This window comes from Pygocentrus nattereri, chromosome 5 (genome assembly GCF_015220715.1).
Source record: "Pygocentrus nattereri isolate fPygNat1 chromosome 5, fPygNat1.pri, whole genome shotgun sequence".
NCBI lineage: Eukaryota > Metazoa > Chordata > Actinopteri > Characiformes > Serrasalmidae > Pygocentrus > Pygocentrus nattereri.
In genome coordinates, this window is record NC_051215.1 from 30503416 (window position 1) to 30523084 (window position 19669).

The window sequence follows — 19669 nt, forward strand, 5'->3', positions numbered from 1 at the left end:
AAGTCCCAGTGTCTATGTCTGGAGAGCCTCTGTCTCTGGGCCCACCCTGTGGCTTGCAGTGCGTGGAGCAGGGGGCCTCCCCCATGCTGCTCGTCAGTGGAGTGGAGCTGCTTTTCATTAGGCCTGCTGGAGAAGCTGCACCCCGCTCACTCCTGACCACTCTGGTTCCCGCCTCCCCCCTAAACACAAACACACCAGGGGGAAACCCGAGACCCCAGTCTGATGGGCCGCCGCCTGCGCCCGCACGCCGGCTCTTCATAAATCAGCCGGAGTACAGCCCCACAGCTCTTTTAGGCTGGGCCATTTGGCCCCTGAGCTCCGGAGAGACTGCAACAGCCAGAGCGGCTCTAAAGAACCAAGGGTGGAGAGGTTGCCGAGAGCATGCATGCAGTGGAAAGAAGAGCCTGATAGATGGAAGCAGAAAAAACTATATACTTTAATTTTGAGTTCATGTTATATAGAGTGTGAGAGTTCATATCATGGGTCTCTCAGGATGTGTTGTCGTTTTGTTGTTTGACATTAGCATCTGGACCAGTCTGGCTGTTTCTGTTTGTAGGAGAATTGAATAGTATTTTGCCCCTGTAAAGCTCTGTGGTTAACCAATAAGTTTTATTTAAAATTTGAAGTTTTTAAGTTTGTGAAATAAAAGTATTGCCACATATATACTGCCTGCAAGCTAACACACTTTTTGTGAATTTAATATCGTAAGACTAGCAGTTTTATCAAAATGCCCTGCACAGTAATCTTTGTCCAGTGTGGTAGTCAAGTGGCTTTGGCAGTAGTAGGCTACAATTTGAGTAGCTGGTGGTGTTACATAATAGTGTTAATTTTAGCTTTGCCTTCACCAAACTTAGCAGCATCACGTCAAGAAGTATTAACTGTGCTGTAGCATGCAATTGGATATTTTGGGGAAAATGGGTATTTTTTTATATCAGTTATTTTTCCCAGAGAGAAAAATGGCTTAGACCCATGCCCACATTTTTAGCATGTCCTTAGCAGCTTAGAGGTGTGTCACACCTACATTGTACAAGTGGTCATTCAGAGCACAAGGAAAAGATTGGACAGCGAGTAATGGATTAGTGGGGACGCTCTCAGTTAGGTTGAGAGTAATGCAAAGTTTTTTTTGTTTTTTTTTTTTGTTTTTTAAGGATTCTGAACACAACCTACACAAATTTGGTAAATAACTGTTGTCTGGCCATAATCATTTGCTTAGAACCTGAAGTAGTAGTTGTTTATTTACTTACTGTGAAAATGACAGAGCCCTATATAAATGTTTTTAAGGTTAACATGCTTTTTCTTTTTGTTTTATATTGGTGAGTTTCAGCTGTTTGAGAGAGTTCACAACTGTCAACTAACAATCCTTTTCCACAATTGATTTATCAGTCAGCATTGATTTCAATTAAAGATGACAGTGTGTGATCAGTAAAGCACTGTTTACCTAAATCTTTTGGATTGTGCTTGTTTTTTTCTGAACACATGTTTATATTGCCTGGTGATATGAATTAGTGGAATTTTAGCTCCAATGCTGGAATAGATATCTATGACAAAATCAGTCATGTCCCAGTTAAACATGTATGTGTGGTTGATTTTCAGGTAAGATAAATGTAGCCCAGGAATACAGAGTCTTTCTCATTCTTTGTTGGATTCTCTTGAGCCTGTCAGCTCAGGTTCAGGTTAGAGTGAAGGCACACGCTGGCCTGGGTTCAGGGGCTGATGTTTTAATCCAGCTGTGGAGATGTGTTTCTGCACCTCCCAGGCAGCCCAGTACAGGGATACTGTCTGGAGAGCTGACACAGCCACGTATAGCCCGTTTAAACTGAGAGACATGTTGGAATTCATTAGATCTGTATGTTACTACATTTTCATCACCTCATAAGTCAGAGGCCAAGCACAAAAGCAAAGCCACAGATTGTTTTTTGTTTCAGTGGGCTCAGGTCTACTTGTGAACTGTTAGTAATTATAAAGTTAGCTTGAAGCTGCATTGTTGTAATTCAGGTCTTCTGCATTTCCTCAGGGGCATGAAATATATTACACTGATGTCTGGTTCACGAACATCTTGATTGTTTCATTGAATTTGAAAACCTGAAAGTGTCCATTGTTCCTCTTAGGAGACAGAGAAAGTGAAAAGTGGGGAGCTGGCACGATCACACACAGCTGCCGCACAGTTTGTACACACACAGTTTTCGGTTACGCTCCAACACCACAGTCACTGGCAAGCACTGGTGTATTCAGACAAGGCAGTCAAGGATAAAGAATAGTCTGTGTGTGCGTTTTGTGTGTGTACAGATTCTTATTTCTTGAGTTTAGAATGTTGTGGGTACTTTTTATAATTCTAGGATTAGATCTAGTGTCAGGTTTTACGCCTAGGGTTAGAGGCATGGCAATAGTTTGGTCAGGTGAACATTTAATTGTGCTTTTCTGAGTGCTTTGATTTCCATGCATAGTACAAGGAGATTCACTCAAAAAAGGTCCTGAATATTCTGCACTAACTCTCACTAGGGTGAATCAGTCTGAACAAAACAACATGCGCCGCAAACAAATGTGTCTGCCAGAAAACAGAGATCACTTCCAGCATTGCATGTAATGAATGCAAACATACATACGTCAAAATATGTAGCGGATTGTTTTGGTTCAGTTTGACTTATCCTAATGGGAGTTACAATAGAATATTTGAGGCCTCTTTTGAGTGAATCTCCCTATATTAGCTCTTATTTGTTCAAAAGTAGGTCCCCTGAGAGATATAAAAACATAGTGTTGCAAGGCTGTGTGTATGGGGGTAGTGTGTAAGAGTTTCTATACAAGCAACTATTTCACAGTATCTATGCAGAAATGTGTCTCTGTACTGCAGGAAGTGGGTGGAGCTTCGGTCCACCTGCCCTGTCTGTCATAGTAAGGACAGCTGTGGTGGCTGGCTGGCGTCAGGCTGCCACGGCGATGGCTATCCATCAGCAGCCTGGCTCAGCATTCCAGCAGAGCCCCACATTCCACAGCCACCTCTGGGCGCACTGACCTCCCACATTCTTCCTGCTACCCTTCTGTCACACACACTTTGTGTATCTTCACATTTGTGAAGCCTCTTTTTAAGACTTCTTCTTGTTATATGTGCGATGGCAAATCAGAGAGAAGAATTAACAAATTAATTAAGTAATTTCCAGTCAGAATCCTTTTCCTTTTTTGGGAGACATTTCTGTTGAAATTGTTAAAAGAATTAGTTTAAAATGATTAAAAGTTATATAAAAATGGGACCACTAACAACTGTGCAAGACCAGGCAGAATACCAAAACTTTCACCAAATAGGAGAAAATCAAACTCTGCCCTTTTCAGATCTGTGGAGCCCTGCTGGTAACATCCCATATAAATAAAAATAATGTGACTCAGTAAGGCCATAATAATGATATATTGCCTTACTAAGTTGTGGCCATGCATTATGATTTCATTCCCATGCCTTACTAAGTCTTGGCCACGCATTAAATTTATTTATACAGGTCATCATCAGTGGGGCTCCGTACAGATCTGAAAATGGTTTCTGTCCATCCTTACACTCTGAGAAGACAAGCTGTAACAGAGAAAAAGAAGTAGACAACAAAGAAGAAAATTTGCAAATGAAACAAAGGTGGTGTTTCAAAACAATGGACTCTCCACCCCAGAGTCCAGTCCTCAGTATCACTGAATGTGCTGAATTGTGCAAAGCAGAAAATGCAACAAATTTCTAACACTGAACTTTGGAAATGTAGAAAAATGTCCCTGCAGGTCTCTGTTTTGACTTTTGCACAATACTGTGTAAGTGAAGTGCTTTGCTTTCACTTACGTCCCAAATGCTTTATTTCTCTGCTTATGTACAGTAGTGTGCAAAAGTCTTAGGCACCCAAAACACTTTTCAAAATCTATTTATTTGTGTAGTATGTGTTTATTTGAATAAACAAAATGTATGGAATATGAATTAATAATGATTGTTTAGATAAAGTATTAAATGTATTTAAAAAGCAACTCCTGGAAATGAGCAGCTGATAACTGTCACTGTCTCTTCAATTTAGCTTGAAGCTGTTAAATTATCAAAATTTATTGTAAGGCAAGCTACTTAATATCCAAGCTTATTATCAAGATGTTCACCCATCCCATCCCTGTTTATATCCATTGAATGTTCCCTGAGAGAAGATTCATTTGCTAAGAGCCTAGCACCTGAAAAGTCGCCTGTTCCAGGCTATGATTGTGAAGCTAGAGTGAAGTAAGCCCTCATTTCTGGATCTGAACTGCTTTATATGTTGGATTGGGCTTTGGTTTGAGGGAGTGCTCCTGTTGTCTCACTAAGGCCCCACCAGTGGCTCTTTTTAATATACTTGCAATGGTTTGTGATTTATGGAAGGAGACAGAGTCTTCATCTCTGGGACCCTGGAGATCAGGATTTAGGGCATAATTAGTCTCACCTCCACTCCCCTCTTCCTCTCCTCCTCTCTGCAAGTCAGCCCTCCAGCCCGAGGCTGGGTTGGGGTGGGGTTGGGAGTATGCACCATGTGCGTTGGGCTCTAGGGAGGTCTATTAAAAAGCCATTCATTATAGAGGCACCTCCCCTGGACCTTGAGATTTCACTGCTATATTACACAGCCTGTAATGTAGATGTGCCTGACTGTAGAGCATTGCCTTTGTTATGCAGTGAACTTTATCAGCCAATGTTTAGTCTCAGTGTAATTGTGTCCTCTGTTGAATCTCTGTCCAGGTTCCTGTCTCAGATTGGCGGTAGTTTGGACCAGCTGGGCAGTGCTGAGCTCCGGCAGCAGGTTGAAAGCAGTGTGAGGCGTAGTGGTTTGGAGGCTTTGGCCCAGTATCTAAACACCAGCGCTGAGACCCTACAGCTTATTGTGGATGGCCTCACTCAGCCACCTGGTTTTGACATCCGCCAGGGTAAGAAGGAACCAGCACCTCCACAACATTACACTATGTTAGTGTTTACCAGGCCTGGTCTTAAAGTACTCTTACACTGCATATTTTAGTGTTCTGCCTGCTCAGGCCCAGAGCATCACCAGCATTCTGATATAGTCAACTCTGTACTGTTTCAGAATGAAGGCCTCTACACAGTGTGATTTATTCATGTGGTTTATTTAGACATCAGTACACTTATTTAAACTGACAAAAACATGATTTTTTTTTTTCAGATGGTGAAAATATGATTTTTTTTATTCACTCCGTTTGCAGGCCATACAAGCTCAATCAAGCTTAAATGATGTGAATAAGGGCAGAAGCTTTAATAACAGTGTGAAAGGGGAGAACATTCTAGAATAGTTTAAATGAGGAGAGAAACTTCTGTAACACTCTGAATGGTTGGATAAACATTCTAGAACAATATTAAAACCTGTAGCAATGTGAATTAGAGGAGCATTCTAGAACAGTTTGAGTGGGTAGAACATCCTGAACAGTGTAAATCAGGGGAGAAGCTTCTGTTAAAGTTTGAATGGGGTAACATTCTAGAACAGTATGAATGTAAATGGAGGGGGGGTTCTATAACAGTGTGAATGATGGGAACATTCTAGAAAAATAAGATTAGAGAGAATCTTTTATAGCAGTGTGAATGGGAAGAACATTCTAGAACAATGTTAACGAGGAGAGAAGCTCATAATTTGTAGGGGGGAACATTCTAGAACAATATGAATGGGGAGAGCCTTCTATAGCAATATGAAAGGGGAGTACATTCTAGAGCAATGAGAGAGAGCGTAGAACATTATCCTAAAGGGTGAATGGTGTAGCACCTTCTAGAACAATGTGAATGGAGGGGAGAACCTTCTGCAACAGTGAGAGTGAGGAGAGAACCTATTGTAACAGTGTGAAAGGGAGGACAATATAATAGAGCAACTTAAGAAGAACCATCTATAACAGTGTGAATGCTGGGGGAACATTCTAGAAAATTTTGAATTGGGGATAACATTCTAGAGTTTCTCTCTGGATTCTAGACTCATTGTTAATTAGCTGATTAGTTGGATCAGTTGTGTTAGAGCAGAAAACGTGCAGGAGATGGGTACTCTAGAATGGGACGCTGCTCTAGATAACCATTGTTCTCTGCAAAGTTTTAGTATGGCAGTTTATTTAATGTTGGTGGTTACTGTCAGGCCACATTCACATAACATGCAGCATGTTCAGTTTTTAGAGGGTTTATTTATCATTTGGAAATGAGGATTAATATTGCAGTGCTCTAATGTTATGTAATAGTTTACTGTAACATCATTTTGTAACCACAGACATTAGAGGTTACAGTTTTTGGCTCACTTTGACTGCTACACGCCTTCACAGACACAGACCAAAGCACTTTCTGCCCCTTATGACCATAATTCAGACAGATTAAAGAGAGCAGTGTCTGTGTCTGGCTCTCTGTCTCTGTCTCTCAGTCCCAGCCAACCCCCCCCCCCCCTCCCCCCATGTCTGCCTCTGGTCTAGCGTGATCTGGGCGGTGCTCCAAGCTTTTTGAAGTCTCTCCATTTGATTTGGGGGAAGACCCAAGTTATTAAACTAGCCATGCCGACAGATATATCACTAATGAGAGTACAATCTGCTTAAATAGAAATGCAGAGTAACACTGTCAGTGGTGAATCCCCCCAGCCACTCTCATTGTGAGAATAAAACCATGTGAACAACAAACGCTTAGCCTGGTTTTAATATTACCCTCAGGTATGCCAGAGAACGCTGTTTTCCTGGTGTGGCTGGTGATGATGTGTGCTATGTTCATTACCGTCATCAGGATAATAATTAAGATTAATGACATAATGTCTTTGACTTGGTGTCGGATGAAATATACATCAGGTAACATCACGATGTTTTTCCAACAGAAATACCACAGCATAATGTTACCTTAATGGAAAATTACTGGAGAAAGTTAGGTTTCTTTAACAAATCTGATATTTTACTGTATCTTTAGTAGGCGCATGTCATGGAAAAGTAATAGGGATGCTTTGATGTGGAGTTTCCGAGCTGGTACTTTAACTGATAATAAACTGTTTTAATCAGTACTGATAACAATAACTGATCATAATCATATATATTTTTTTGCATTTAAAACAAATTCACTCTGTAATAAATATATGAAGTGCAGTGAGCGCAAGACTCTAAAGATGGAACATTAATTTTACCATGCACATTACCATAACAAGGCAAAACAGACATGACAGTTATTGAGGACAGTTTCACTCCTGTTCCACTGTTCCACAGTTCCACTTCCACATGGCCAGAACAAACCACAACAAACAGGTTTAAGGCTGTGAGTGCCCTGGTTTTAGTGTGACTCTCAGCAGAAAGTAGTGGTCCTGGGATAAGTTTCACTGTACTTAGATATTTGAGATGATTCATCATACTTGTCATGCCTCTGTGGTACACCAACCTCTTATTATAAATTTTGCCCTGAGCATTGATATTATCATCCAATAATTTAAAGTGCCTTAACCCCTTAAAATTCCATGCTTATTAAGTACTAACACTTATTAATCAGTGACTATAGTGCAAACTGGCTGAGCTTTCCTTAGGTTATAGAAGTGTGTCCTGAAACTTTGTTTTTGACTCACTATGTGTGCCTAAGTGCTTGCGCAAGGTAAAAATAAGATGCTGAATTACTGTGATTTCACTTTGATTAACAACAATAATTTCCCTTTTTCCCATTTGTCGCTGAGTAATATTGGCTGCTGAAATATCAGGTGCTCCTAGAGCCTGTGTGCCAAACACAAGGCTGTGGGCCAGATGAGGCCCGCCGCAATCCTCTCCAGCCTGCAAAAGTACAGTATTTAAATTTTCTGTTAATATAAGCCTGTTCCACAGTGTGCTGCACTACAGTCCCCAGCATGCACTGCAACATAATGTGCTTTGACTCTATTACCCCAAGAACAGCCTATGGGACAGCAGTTAGACCTCATTTCTACACAATTCTACCCAATTCCACACCAGCCATATCACCAAACAGCTGTAAACAGATGTTGTTCAACCAACATAAACACCTAACGTAAGCTCAACATCTCAGGAATTAAGCCCAAGTCTTAATGAACTTGCAGCAAAGAAAGAATGGCCGGTGTCTAGTTTAAGCAGAAAGGTAGCTTTAAAAGACCATGTCATATTTTATTATTTTATACTACAAGAGCCTGTATTTTACTGTTGGAAGTTTTTGCATATTTTGAAAAACAGTGGTCAGTTTGGGTTGTAGCACAACATTCATTAAAAAAAGAATAAATTTTTTTTCTCTCTGGCCCACAGATTTGATGAGATGTTTAATATGGCCCTTTTATTAGTTAAGTTTGACACCCCTGCCTTAAAGTATAACGGTCACTTTAGTCCCTAGCCTAACATCCATTGCCAGTTCTGCTAAGGAATTTTCCCTCCACGTATACATGCAGACAAAATGGGACAACATCTTTGATTCTGGCCTATTTTGTGCCTATGGTGCGATGTATGCATGAATAGAGTCTTTTTCTTAGGTATTGGAGAGAGTTCAATGCTTCCGTCCATTGCGTGTTGACAGTGGCGCTGTTATTTGAGGTTAGCTTAACCATGGAATTCTGGCAAGAACATACAGACTATTTTTAGGTGTTTGAGGTTTTGTTTGTACAATAGATCTAAATATTTTATGTGGTTAGATACTTGAGTGTGAGACAAATAATCCACTGCACATTCCAATGCACATTTTTGTAAGCCACAAACTCTGCTTTGTTGGTATCAGAAATTCCAGGCACATGTTCTGTTGTAAGTATTCACGTCATTATTGAGATGAATGGTACGGTTGCATTCACTGCAGAGTGCCTGTCATGTATTCGAAGTTGCCGTGTGTCACTCACTGTCTGAGGCTCAGAGCTGTGTGTAGTGAAATGATTGGGACACTGGCTTTCCCATCAGGAGGTTGCAGGTTCACTTCCTCTGCTTGGAGGCCTGATGAGGCTCGCCCTGTAGCCAGCTGTATAAATAGCTGCCATGTGATCCATGCGTTAGGTAAGGTGTCCCGGATAAGAATAATCAGAGATGAATGTTTCCTGAACCACAGGGCCTGTGGAGAGGCCAAGTTTGTCTAAAAGCACCTTTGAAAGAAATTCACCTCAGAAAAAACAGAACTGACTGTTGAAAAGAATGACTGGTAATTTCATTTGTTTTAGGCAGCTTCATCTGACTAATCTTCCTTTATTGGTCTTGGATATATATTTTTGCTGTAAGATGTAATGGACTAGTTTAGTTGGAGTGAAGTTGAAATTAGAGAGAGACTTAAGATGGCTATCTAAAAGTAGATGCCACCATGCTCTAATGGCTCAAACACTCTACTACCATCCATCCATCCATCCATTTTCTAATCCGCTTCTCCGTCAGGGTCGCGGGGGGGTGCTGGAGCCTATCCCAGCAGTCTTCGGGCGGAAGGCAGGATACACCCTGGACAGGTCGCCAGTCCGTCACAGGGCAGACAGACAGACACAGACAGTCACTCACACACTCACACCTAGGGGTAATTTAGCATGTCCAATTGGCCTGAATGCATGTCTTTGGACTGTGGGAGGAAACCGGAGAACCCGGAGGAAACCCACGCAGACACGGGGAGAACATGCAAACTCCACACAGAGAGGACCCCGGTCACCCGGTCGGGGAATCGAACCCAGGCCCTCTTTGCTGTGAGGCGACAGCGCAAAATATATGCTAACATGACAAAAGGGAGGACAGCTTTTCTTTTTATTGTGCTTTTTTCACTGTAATGTGTAAACATTTTGCTTTTTCCCTTGACGTTAGTATTCAAGTTTATGAGCTAAACTCACTATCTGGTTCTTTTAAAATATATTTTTGAGCATGCAGTGTAGTAAATACATAAACACATGCATACAGTGACTCAAAAAAGTATTTGGACCATTTAACTATTGGAAAATATATTGAAGTTCTTTAGGTTACTTAAAGCATAAATACATAATGTTTTACAAAATGTTATGCTTGTTTCAGAGAAAAACCTTTTTAGTGCGACAAACTGATTGTAGTACTCTAAACCTGAAGGATAAGCGTTTTCATATCAAAATTGCAGTTTAAGGGAGTGAAGTTTTTAAATCACAAAAGCTTCCATTTTTAATTTTAGCATACATTGTTAACAATAACGTTTCAAGAGGGCAAATCTAACAAAATAATTTCACGTTCATGTTCATGAACTGCATAGATAACTAAGAACAATAAAAAGCAACCAAACATCTACATGCTGAGTCTGTGCCAAGTAAGCAACAACTAACTGGTCAAAACAGGAGCTTAATTAGTAGAAAGTAATCAGAATTTAAATCACATTCACAAAATTTGTCAATAATTAGATATGTTCCCTAAAGTGTTTAGCCCAGACTCTTCACATTGAGAAAATCTTAAGAAGAATTTCAACCAGGGTAGTAAGAGTAATGTAAAGCAGAGAGGTGGAAATGTCCAAGTCTGGGGCTGTTTTTTGTATGGTGGCATTGCTGAGCTTGTGTTCCTTGATGGATCATGATGTCAGTGTGTACAAAGGCATTTTGGATGCAAACCAGCAGAATTCTGCAGATTCCTCAAATTATAACAAACACACCAGCTGTCTTAAAACAGTCTATTTAAAATAAATGGCACTTATTATTAACATTTTGTTTTCTTACACAGTGAGCTTAATATTTTTTTAGGATACAATGTCTAGATGTCTAAATAATTTTTGGGATTGCTTTACATGTACTGTCCTGATACTGGGTATCAGATAGGTGCCACCTCTACTTGAAATGCGTTTTTAAATGCCTTTCTCTCCTCATTCATGCTTTCCATCCCTTTTGCATCCTCTTATTTTTTGCTTTGTTGTCCTGCCCTCTTCTCACAGACTTTGAGCAGGCAGACTTTAAGCAAGGGATCGTGTCCATGGGTGACCTCCATGAGGGCATGGTTCTAACAGGACGTGTGGAGAACACAGCTTTATTCGGGGCTTTTGTGGACATCGGAGTGGGACGTTCAGGACTCATCCCAAAGCGGTACATCACTCTGGAGAAACTCCCTGTTGACAAGAGGCGCAGAAGTCTAGCTCTAGGACCAGGAGAACGTGTTGAAGTCCGAGTTATGGATGTGGATCTTCAGCGGAATCGTATCTGCTTGGACCTCATCAGGGTTCTCCGATGAGATCCCTATAGGGAGCTCAGTGTTGGAAAAGAGCAGAGACAGAATTGTTGTTCTGTTCACAGATGTTGAGATGAAACTTTATGGATGGAAATTCAAATCCACATTGACTTTTTACTCCTAAAAAATTGTAGGAGAAACTAGTTAAAGAAGCCCAAAGCATAAGTGCAAGTGTTCCTTTTAGGTGAATATGTATAAGGTTGTTTTGTTTGGTTACTGTTAAATAATTGTGCCATTTACACAGTATATTTCTGATACTGTTGTGCCCCTTCTTTACATACAGTGGTATAGATAATGCTAATGAATAATAAAAAATGGTGCAAAAAAACTTTGAATTTATTGTATAATTCTTCTGAATTTGATGTGTCCCATGATTGTACCCATATAAGACTGTGCTTTATATACCAAGATTTACAAGGTTTGCATTGATGCTGTATGTCAAGTAACTGGTGAGTAAAATATTTGTTAATATTGACATACTTTTTGTTTATGAACTTATCTATTTTAACACGTTTTTAAATGTCTGACTGTAAAGATATTTAAAGACCTTTTGAATTGATCTACCAATTGTAAAGAGTAGTTAACATTTTGGCAATCTTATTCCCTTATCCCAGAATTACGTTTATTACAGCTTGGTGAAATGTGCGATCCAAGGGCTTTTCCTCATGTCTATAGAAGATAGTTTGTTTTTCTCAAAAACAGATGCCTTTGAGAACTCAAATTCTGGACCTTGAGATTGCTACAGCTAATCCTACAGACATTGTTTGCTATATTTATCTGTTTGTCTTGATGACCTTTACTCAGGCTGAAAAATTAGCTTGTGCAAAAGCCTTTGCTTGTTCCTCTCCTGTGGGCCTTCATACACAGCCACATTCAGTCAAACTACATGTTTTCTTGATTTTCTAACAGAAAAGTTAGCACATCATCTACAGAGAAGAATATGACATTTTTCTGCTAATTTTAGTGGACAGTTTCTATTTACACGAATCAGGCATAACAATATGACTGCCTCCTTGTTTCTATGCTCATTGTAAATTTTATAAGCTCCACTTACTGTATAGGTGCACTTTGTAGTTCTACAATTACAGACTATAGTCCATCTGTTCCTCTGCATACTTTGTTAGCTCCCTTTTTACCCTGTTGTTCAGTGGTTAGGACCCCCATGGACTATCACAGAGAAGGTACTATTTGGGTGGTGGATCATTCTCAGCACTGCAGTAACACTGACATGGTGGCGGAGTGCTAGCATGTGTTGTGCTGGTACAAGTGGATCAGACACAGCAGTGCTGCTGGAGGTTTTAAACATCTCAGTGTCACTGCTGGACTGAGAATAGTCCACCAGCCAACATCTCCTGACCACTGAAAGGGGGCTAACAAAGTATGCAGAGAAACTGTTGGACTACAGTCTATAATTTTAGAACTACAAAGTGCACCTATACAGTAAGTGGAGCTGATAAAATGGACAATGAGGGTAGAAACAAGGAGGTGGTCATAGTGTTATGCCTGATCAGTGTATTTGCTGAGTTTAACATATTAATGTCATAATATGTCATAAAATGTCATAACTTTCTCCTCAATATTTTATATTCTGCAAATAAACAACAGTGAATTTAGATGTTTAGAAGTATGTGACTAATTTTTGCTGAGAAAATGAACAAAGCGTAATTTGGCCAGGGGTGCCCAAAGTTTTGCTTATTGCTGTGCTGTGTTTGATTAAAAAAAAAAAAGATTTTAATTTCAATGAAGTGTCAGAGAACTGCACTGTATACTGTTGGCAGGATTCACAGTAAGCTGAGTGCCTGCAATTTGCCTGTTTTTGTCTGTGTAAGGTACTGTAGCGATAGCACTTGGATCGAAATGCAGTTTGATTGACAGCCTTTTAGGAAGCGGAATGGAGGAGGGGTGTACAAGCAGCTGCCAGACAGCAATATGACTTAGGGGGCCATGGGGAAAAAGCTAAACCTAATTATCCCAGGCTAGCCACGTGCTAATCAGCCACTTCAAAATTAATCCCATATTCCCTCTTCTCTATTATCCAATCTGTTTGTGTGTATGTGGCACAAATAAAGAAATGGATAAATAAGAAACCCACAGTGCCCTGAGCGCTTTGCACAAACCGCAGAGAGAATACCAAATCAGGAGATGAAATTTGCATTTGGAATGTTGCTTTTTTTGTCACAGAGAAGTTTCATCAGACATAACCAGCAGTGGCAGGGAAATAGCTATTGCCAGGGTATGATCAAAGGCCTGAGATTTTTCCGCTGTTTTGATACATCACGGTTGTTCTGCTGTCTTGAGTGGCCCTTGGCGGTGGAATATCATCCTATATGATGGCATTTGAAAACTGAAACTGATTTCCTCTCATGTTTCTTTTAGGTTTCTGTTTCCTGTTTCAAGATTCATTGTGTGGGCCTGTCCTTTAACATGTACTTTTGTGTATTTCTTTAGCTGTGTGCTGTATGCGTGCGAGTGTATTTGTTCTAGGCTCTGCATGTGGGCATTGGACCAGCCTGGTGGAGCATCCCTGTAGTCACCTGTGTTATTAAGAGCCCCTGGCCCATTCGCAGCCTTGAGACGTGAGCCAGCCAAGGCGAAAGCCAGTTAAGGGGAAATTACTTCACCAACACCATCCAGAGAGCCATCAAGTCCACTGACGGAGCCAATGCTTTGTGCCCTGAAGACTGTTAAGAGCAGGTGTGGATTCACTTGGGCCTCGCTGTGATGCGAAACTGAAATCCAGAGAAGAATAGAGGGCGAGTCCTTCCCTGAGGTATTACCTAGTGATTTCAAGCATAGGTTTGAAGCCATGCATTCAGCTGTCCCATTTATGACCCTGAGAGGCTGATACGTGGCTCAGCTTTGGGGATTGTCATTAGAGAGGCCTCCTAAAGGAGAACGGAAGGGGGCAGCAGGTAGGAGCAGTGGTCTCAGGATGGATCTTTTTGCTTCAGTGGCCTGTTCTAGACATAGAATTTTATCAGGGCTCTTTCTCCTTGCTGATGACTACATGTGGATGAGTACGCTCATGTCAATGTCTTTTCCCACTTTTTCCGTATTACATAATATTTCATTAGCTAAATTAAGAAATGCAGTATTGGTTAATATGTCATTTAAATATGTGAGCCAAGTACGTAATGTCTTTGGCTGGGCAGGAGTGCGGGTACACCCAGTAGATGATGTGATGAAGGCTGTAGTGCAGAGCAGCCATTGCTGTAATTTATTCAAACCAGGCCCCACACACACACACAATATGCACCTACACTATTGATTGTGTGATGAGAGAAGTGTGCTTAAGCTGAGCAGTAAGTAGGTGCATTTCAGGATAGTGCCAGTGCAGATTCCTTTCAGATGTGTGTGAATGTGTGTTTTCCTTGCCATTCAATTGGCAAAGTCTGAAGACTGTGCACACGTTGCAAGTGGTTGGATTTGAAATTGGCATTGATTTGTATACTGGAGCCTCAGTTTTACGAGCTGTTGCCAGATTTCCCACAACGGAGAGTTGGAGCTCCTCTAGGGCACCTGTCATAGGGGCTCACCCTTTAGCCAACACTCTTTCCAAGACTTGGAAAGATGCTTATACATACCACACACGCACGCTTACCATTTAATTCATTTTTTGTGAAAACGACCATAAAATACATGAATTCTTGAGGCTTCAGTATTTTGTGTCTATCCTATGCCTTTGCTTTTAGTTTTTCAAAGAAATCTGCAGGTATATTGTTCCCACTTACGAAAATCAGTCTTAGAAGTTGGTTGCATTTTCTGCTTCTCATAATCTAAGTAATCCCAAACACATTCAGTGATATTGAAGCCTGGCTTGTCCACTGTTATGAGAACAAGTTTTTTTTTTTTTTCTTCTTTTTTGTCCATTTCTTGACCGCAACACATCATTTCAGGCTCATAGTGTTGTCTTCTCATAGTGGAAGGATGGACAGAAACACCTGAGGATTTTTTCAGATCTGAAGCAGCTTGATTTTCTCCTCTCATTCAAAGATGTAAACTTTAAATAGTGTGTCTTGTGGTTTTGGTGGTATGCTCTGTAATGCTTGGTTAATAGGGATTACATTTTGTCTTTTGACTTTCTGTGTCAATGTGTTTGTAAACAACTATCCAAACCCCTTCACAAAGAAGCCAGCTGTTATTTGTAGTTACCAACCAACACCTGTTTTGGCTAATTATTACTTGTAATCATAATGCTTATGATGTTATTTAAATAATCCATGTGATGGCTTTGGGTATTGAGGCAAAATCTTGAAACAAACCTTTGTTCAACTAATTAGCTCAAGGAGTATCAGTTACTTTTTTGAAAACAAGAAATTCTTGTTTCTTTTTACTGTATTTATGTTTGTTTGCATTTATTCTGTTTTACAAGCAAAAATACATTGATTACTCAGATAAATGGTTTTAAACAATTTGCTTAGGTTAGGAATTTTAGACAGTACCACCTTCCTCTTACCCCCCTCTAAAAGTACCCTGTCCCTTTAAATGTATAAAAATAGTAACTTATTCACAAAGCATTAAGAATTGACCTTATTCAGTACTATTTGCATAGAATTTGCATAGACTGAATGACTTGGAAATGTAAAAGATCAATCTATTCTTACTACTTGAGGCTGATCAATTCTGAGTTTAAATCATGATTACAATGGGGAAGTAATATTAAATTATTATATGAAGTTCTAATGCTATTCATTTATAGTGTCTGAACACTATTTTACCCATGAATTTTATTTTTTAAACATCTCAGGACCCCCATGGACCCTCACAGAGCAGGTACTATTTGGGTGGTGTGTCATTCTCAGCACTGCAATAGTACTGATGATGTGGTGGTGGTGTGTTAGTGTGTGTTCTGCTGGTACGAGTGGATCAGACACAGCAGTGCTGCTGGAGTTTTTAAACACTGTGTCAACTCACTGTCCACTCTATTAGACACTCCTACCTTGTCAGTCCACCTTGTAGATGTAAAGTCAGAGACAATAAAAAACTCATCTGTTGCTGCATATGAGCTATTGTCTCTCTGTGTGGGTCATCCTCTAGTCTTTCATCAGTGGTCACACTGTTGGCTGGATATTTTGGGTTGGTGAACTGTTTTGAGTCCAGCAGTGACACTGAGATGTTTAAAAACTCCAGCAGCACTGCTGTCTCTAATACACTCGTACCAGCACAACACACATACCACCACCATATCAGTGTTACTGCATTGCTGAGAATGATCCACCACCCAAAAAGGTTCTGCTCTTTGAGGGTCCATGGTGTCCTGACCACTGAAAAACAGGGTAAAAGGGGGCTAACAAAGTATTCAGAGAAACAGATGGACTATAATGTTATGCCTGATGGTGTATGTACAGTGAGGAAAATAAGTATTTGAACACCCTGCGACTTTGCAAGTTCTCCCACTTAGAAATCATGGAGGGGTCTGAAATTTTCATCTTAGGTGCACGTCCACTGTGAGAGACATAATCTAAAAAAAAAAATCCGGAAATCACAATGTATGATTTTTTTAAATAATTTATTTGTGTGTTACTGCTGCAAATAAGTATTTGAACACCTGTGAAAGTCAATGTTAATATTTGGTACAGTAGCCTTTGTTTGCAATTACATAGGTCAAAAGTTTCCTGTAGTTTTTCACCAGGTTTGCACACACTGCAGCAGGGATTTTGGCCCATTCCTCCACACAGATCTTCTCCAGATCAGCCAGGTTTCTGGACTGTCGCTGAGAAACATGGAGTTTGAGCTCCCTCCAAAGATTTTCTATAGGGTTTAGGTCTGGAGACTGGCTAGGCCACTCCAGAACCTTGATAAGCTTCTTACGGAGCCACTCCTTGGTTATCCTGGCTGTGTGCTTTGGGTCATTGTCATGTTGGAAGACCCAGCCATGACCCATCTTCAATGCTCTAACTGAGGGAAGGAGGTTGTTCCCCAAAATCTCACAATACATGGGCCCGGTCATCCTCTCTTTAATACAGTGCAGTTGTCCTGTCCCACGTGCAGAAAAGCCCCCCAAAGCATGATGCTTCCACCCCCATGCTTCACAGTAGGGATGGTGTTTTTGGGATGGTACTCATCATTCTTTGTCCTCCAAACACAGCGAGTGGAATTAAGACCAAAAAATTCTATTTTGGTCTCACCTGACCACAGAACTTTCTCCCATGACTCCTCTGGATCATTCAGATGGCCATGGGCAAACTTAAGACGGGCCTGGACATGTGCTGATTTAAGCAGGGGAACCTTCCGTGCCATGCATGACTTTAAACTATGACGTCTTAGTGTATTACCCACAGTAACCTTGGAAACAGTGGTGCCAGCTCTCTTCAGGTCATTGACCAGCTCCTTCCGTGTAGTTCTGGGCTGATTCCTCACCTTTCTTAGAATCATTGATACGCCACAAGGTGAGATCTTGCATGGAGCCCCAGTCCGAGGGAGATTGACAGTCATGTTTAGCTTCTTCCATTTCCTAATAATTGCTCCAACAGTTGATCTTTTTTCACCAAGCTGCTTGGCAATTGTCCCGTAGCTCTTTCAGCCTTGTTGAGGTCTACAATTTTGTCTCTGGTGTCTTTGGACAGCTCTTAGCCATGTTAGTAGTTGGAGTCTTACTGATTGTGTGGGGTGAACAGGTGTCTTTATGCAGCTAACGACCTGAAACAGGTTCTTCTAATTTAGAATAATAAGTGGAGTGGAGGTGGACTTTTTAGAGGCGGACTAACAGGTCTTTGAGGGCCAGAATTTTTGCTGATTGACAGGTGTTCAAATAGTTATTTGCAGCAGTAACACACAAATAAATTATTAAAAAATCATACATTGTGATTTCCGGATTCTTTTTTTTATTATGTCTCTCACAGTGGACGTGCACCTAAGATGAAAATGTCAGACCCCTCCATGATTTCTAAGTGGGAGAACTTGCAAAGTCGCAGGGTGTTCAAATACTTATTTTCCTCACTGTATGTACAGTGGGTTGCAAAAGTATTCAGCCCCCTTGAACTTTTCAACCTTTTGCCACATTTCAGGCTTCAAACATAAAGATATGAAATTGACATTTTTTGTGAAGAGTCAACAACAAGTGGGACACAATCGTGAAGTGGAATGAAATTTGTTGGATATTTTAAACTTTTTTTAGAAATAAAAAACTGAAAAGTGGGGCGTGCAATATTATTCAGCCCCCTTGCTTTAATACTTTGTAGCGCCACTTTTTGCTGTGATTACAGCTGCAAGTGGCTTGGGGTACGTCTCTGTCAGTCTTGCACATCGAGAGACTGAAATTTTTGCCCATTCTTCCTTGCAAAACAGCTCGAGCTCAGTGAAGTTGGATGGAGAGCGTTTGTGAACAGCAGTTTTCAGCTCTTTCCACAGATTCTCGATTGGATTCAGGTCTGGACTTTGACTTGGCCATTCTAACACCTGGATACGTTTATTTGTGAACCATTCCATTGTAGATGTTGCTTTATGTTTTGGATCATTGTCTTGTTGGAAGATAAATCTCCGTCCCAGTCTCAGGTCTTTTGCAGACTCCAACAGGTTTTCTTCCAGAATGGTCCTGTATTTGGCTCCATCCATCTTCCCATCAATATTAACCATCTTCCCTGTCCCTGCTGAAGAAAAGCAGGCCCAAACCATGATGCTGCCACCACCATGTTTGACAGTGGGGATGGTGTGTTCAGGGTGATGAGCTGTATTGCTTTTACGCCAAACATAAGTTCGATTTTGGTTTCATCTGACCAGAGCACCTTCTTCCACATGTTTGGTGTGTCTCCCAGGTGGCTTGTGGCAAACATTAAATGAGACTTTTTATGGATATCTTTGAGAAATGGCTTTTTCTTGCCACTCTTCCATAAAGCCCAGATTTGTGCAGTGTACCACTGATCGTTGTCCTATGGACAAAGTCTCCCACCTCAGCTGTAGATCTCTGCAGTTCATCCAGAGTGATCATGGGCCTCTTGGCTGCATCTATGATCAGTCTTCTCCTTGTTTGAGCTGAAAGTTTAGAGGGACGGCCGGGTCTTGGTAGATTTGCAGTGGTCTGATGCTCCTTCCATTTCAGTATGATCGCTTGCACAGTGCTCCTTGAGATGTTTAAAGCTTGGGAAATCTTTTTCTATCCAAATCCGGCTTTAAACCTCTCCACAACAGTATCTCGGACCTGCCTGGTGTGTTCCTTGGTCTTCATGATGCTCTCTGCGCTTTAAACAGAACTCTGAGACTATCACAGAGCAGGTGCATTTATACGGAGACTTGATTACACACAGGTGGATTCTATTTATCATCATCAGTCATTTAGGTCAACATTGGATCATTCAGAGATCCTCACTGAACTTCTGGAGTGAGTTTGCTGCACTGAAAGTAAAGGGGCCGAATAATATTGCACGCCCCACTTTTCAGTTTTTTATTTCTAAAAAAAGTTTAAAATATCCAATAAATTTCGTTCCACTTCACAATTGTGTCCCACTTGTTGTTGATTCTTCACAAAAAATTACAATTTCATATCTTTATGTTTGAAGCCTGAAATGTGGCAAAAGGTTGAAAAGTTCAAGGGGGCTGAATACTTTTGCAACCCACTGTATATGCTTATGAACAC

General features: G+C 40.7%; 1 protein-coding gene across 1 annotated transcript in view; it reads left to right on the forward strand.

The window, feature by feature from the left end:
* Positions 1-11425, forward strand: part of srbd1 (S1 RNA binding domain 1) — an 85641-nt gene extending 74216 nt beyond the window's left edge. The window contains exons 19-20 of the mRNA XM_037538307.1: positions 4715-4899; positions 10808-11425. Of these exons, the coding sequence (XP_037394204.1) occupies positions 4715-4899; positions 10808-11100 (478 nt within the window). The 3' untranslated portion in view covers positions 11101-11425. The remainder of the gene's footprint in view (positions 1-4714; positions 4900-10807) is intronic.
* Positions 11426-19669: the final 8244 nt, after the last annotated feature.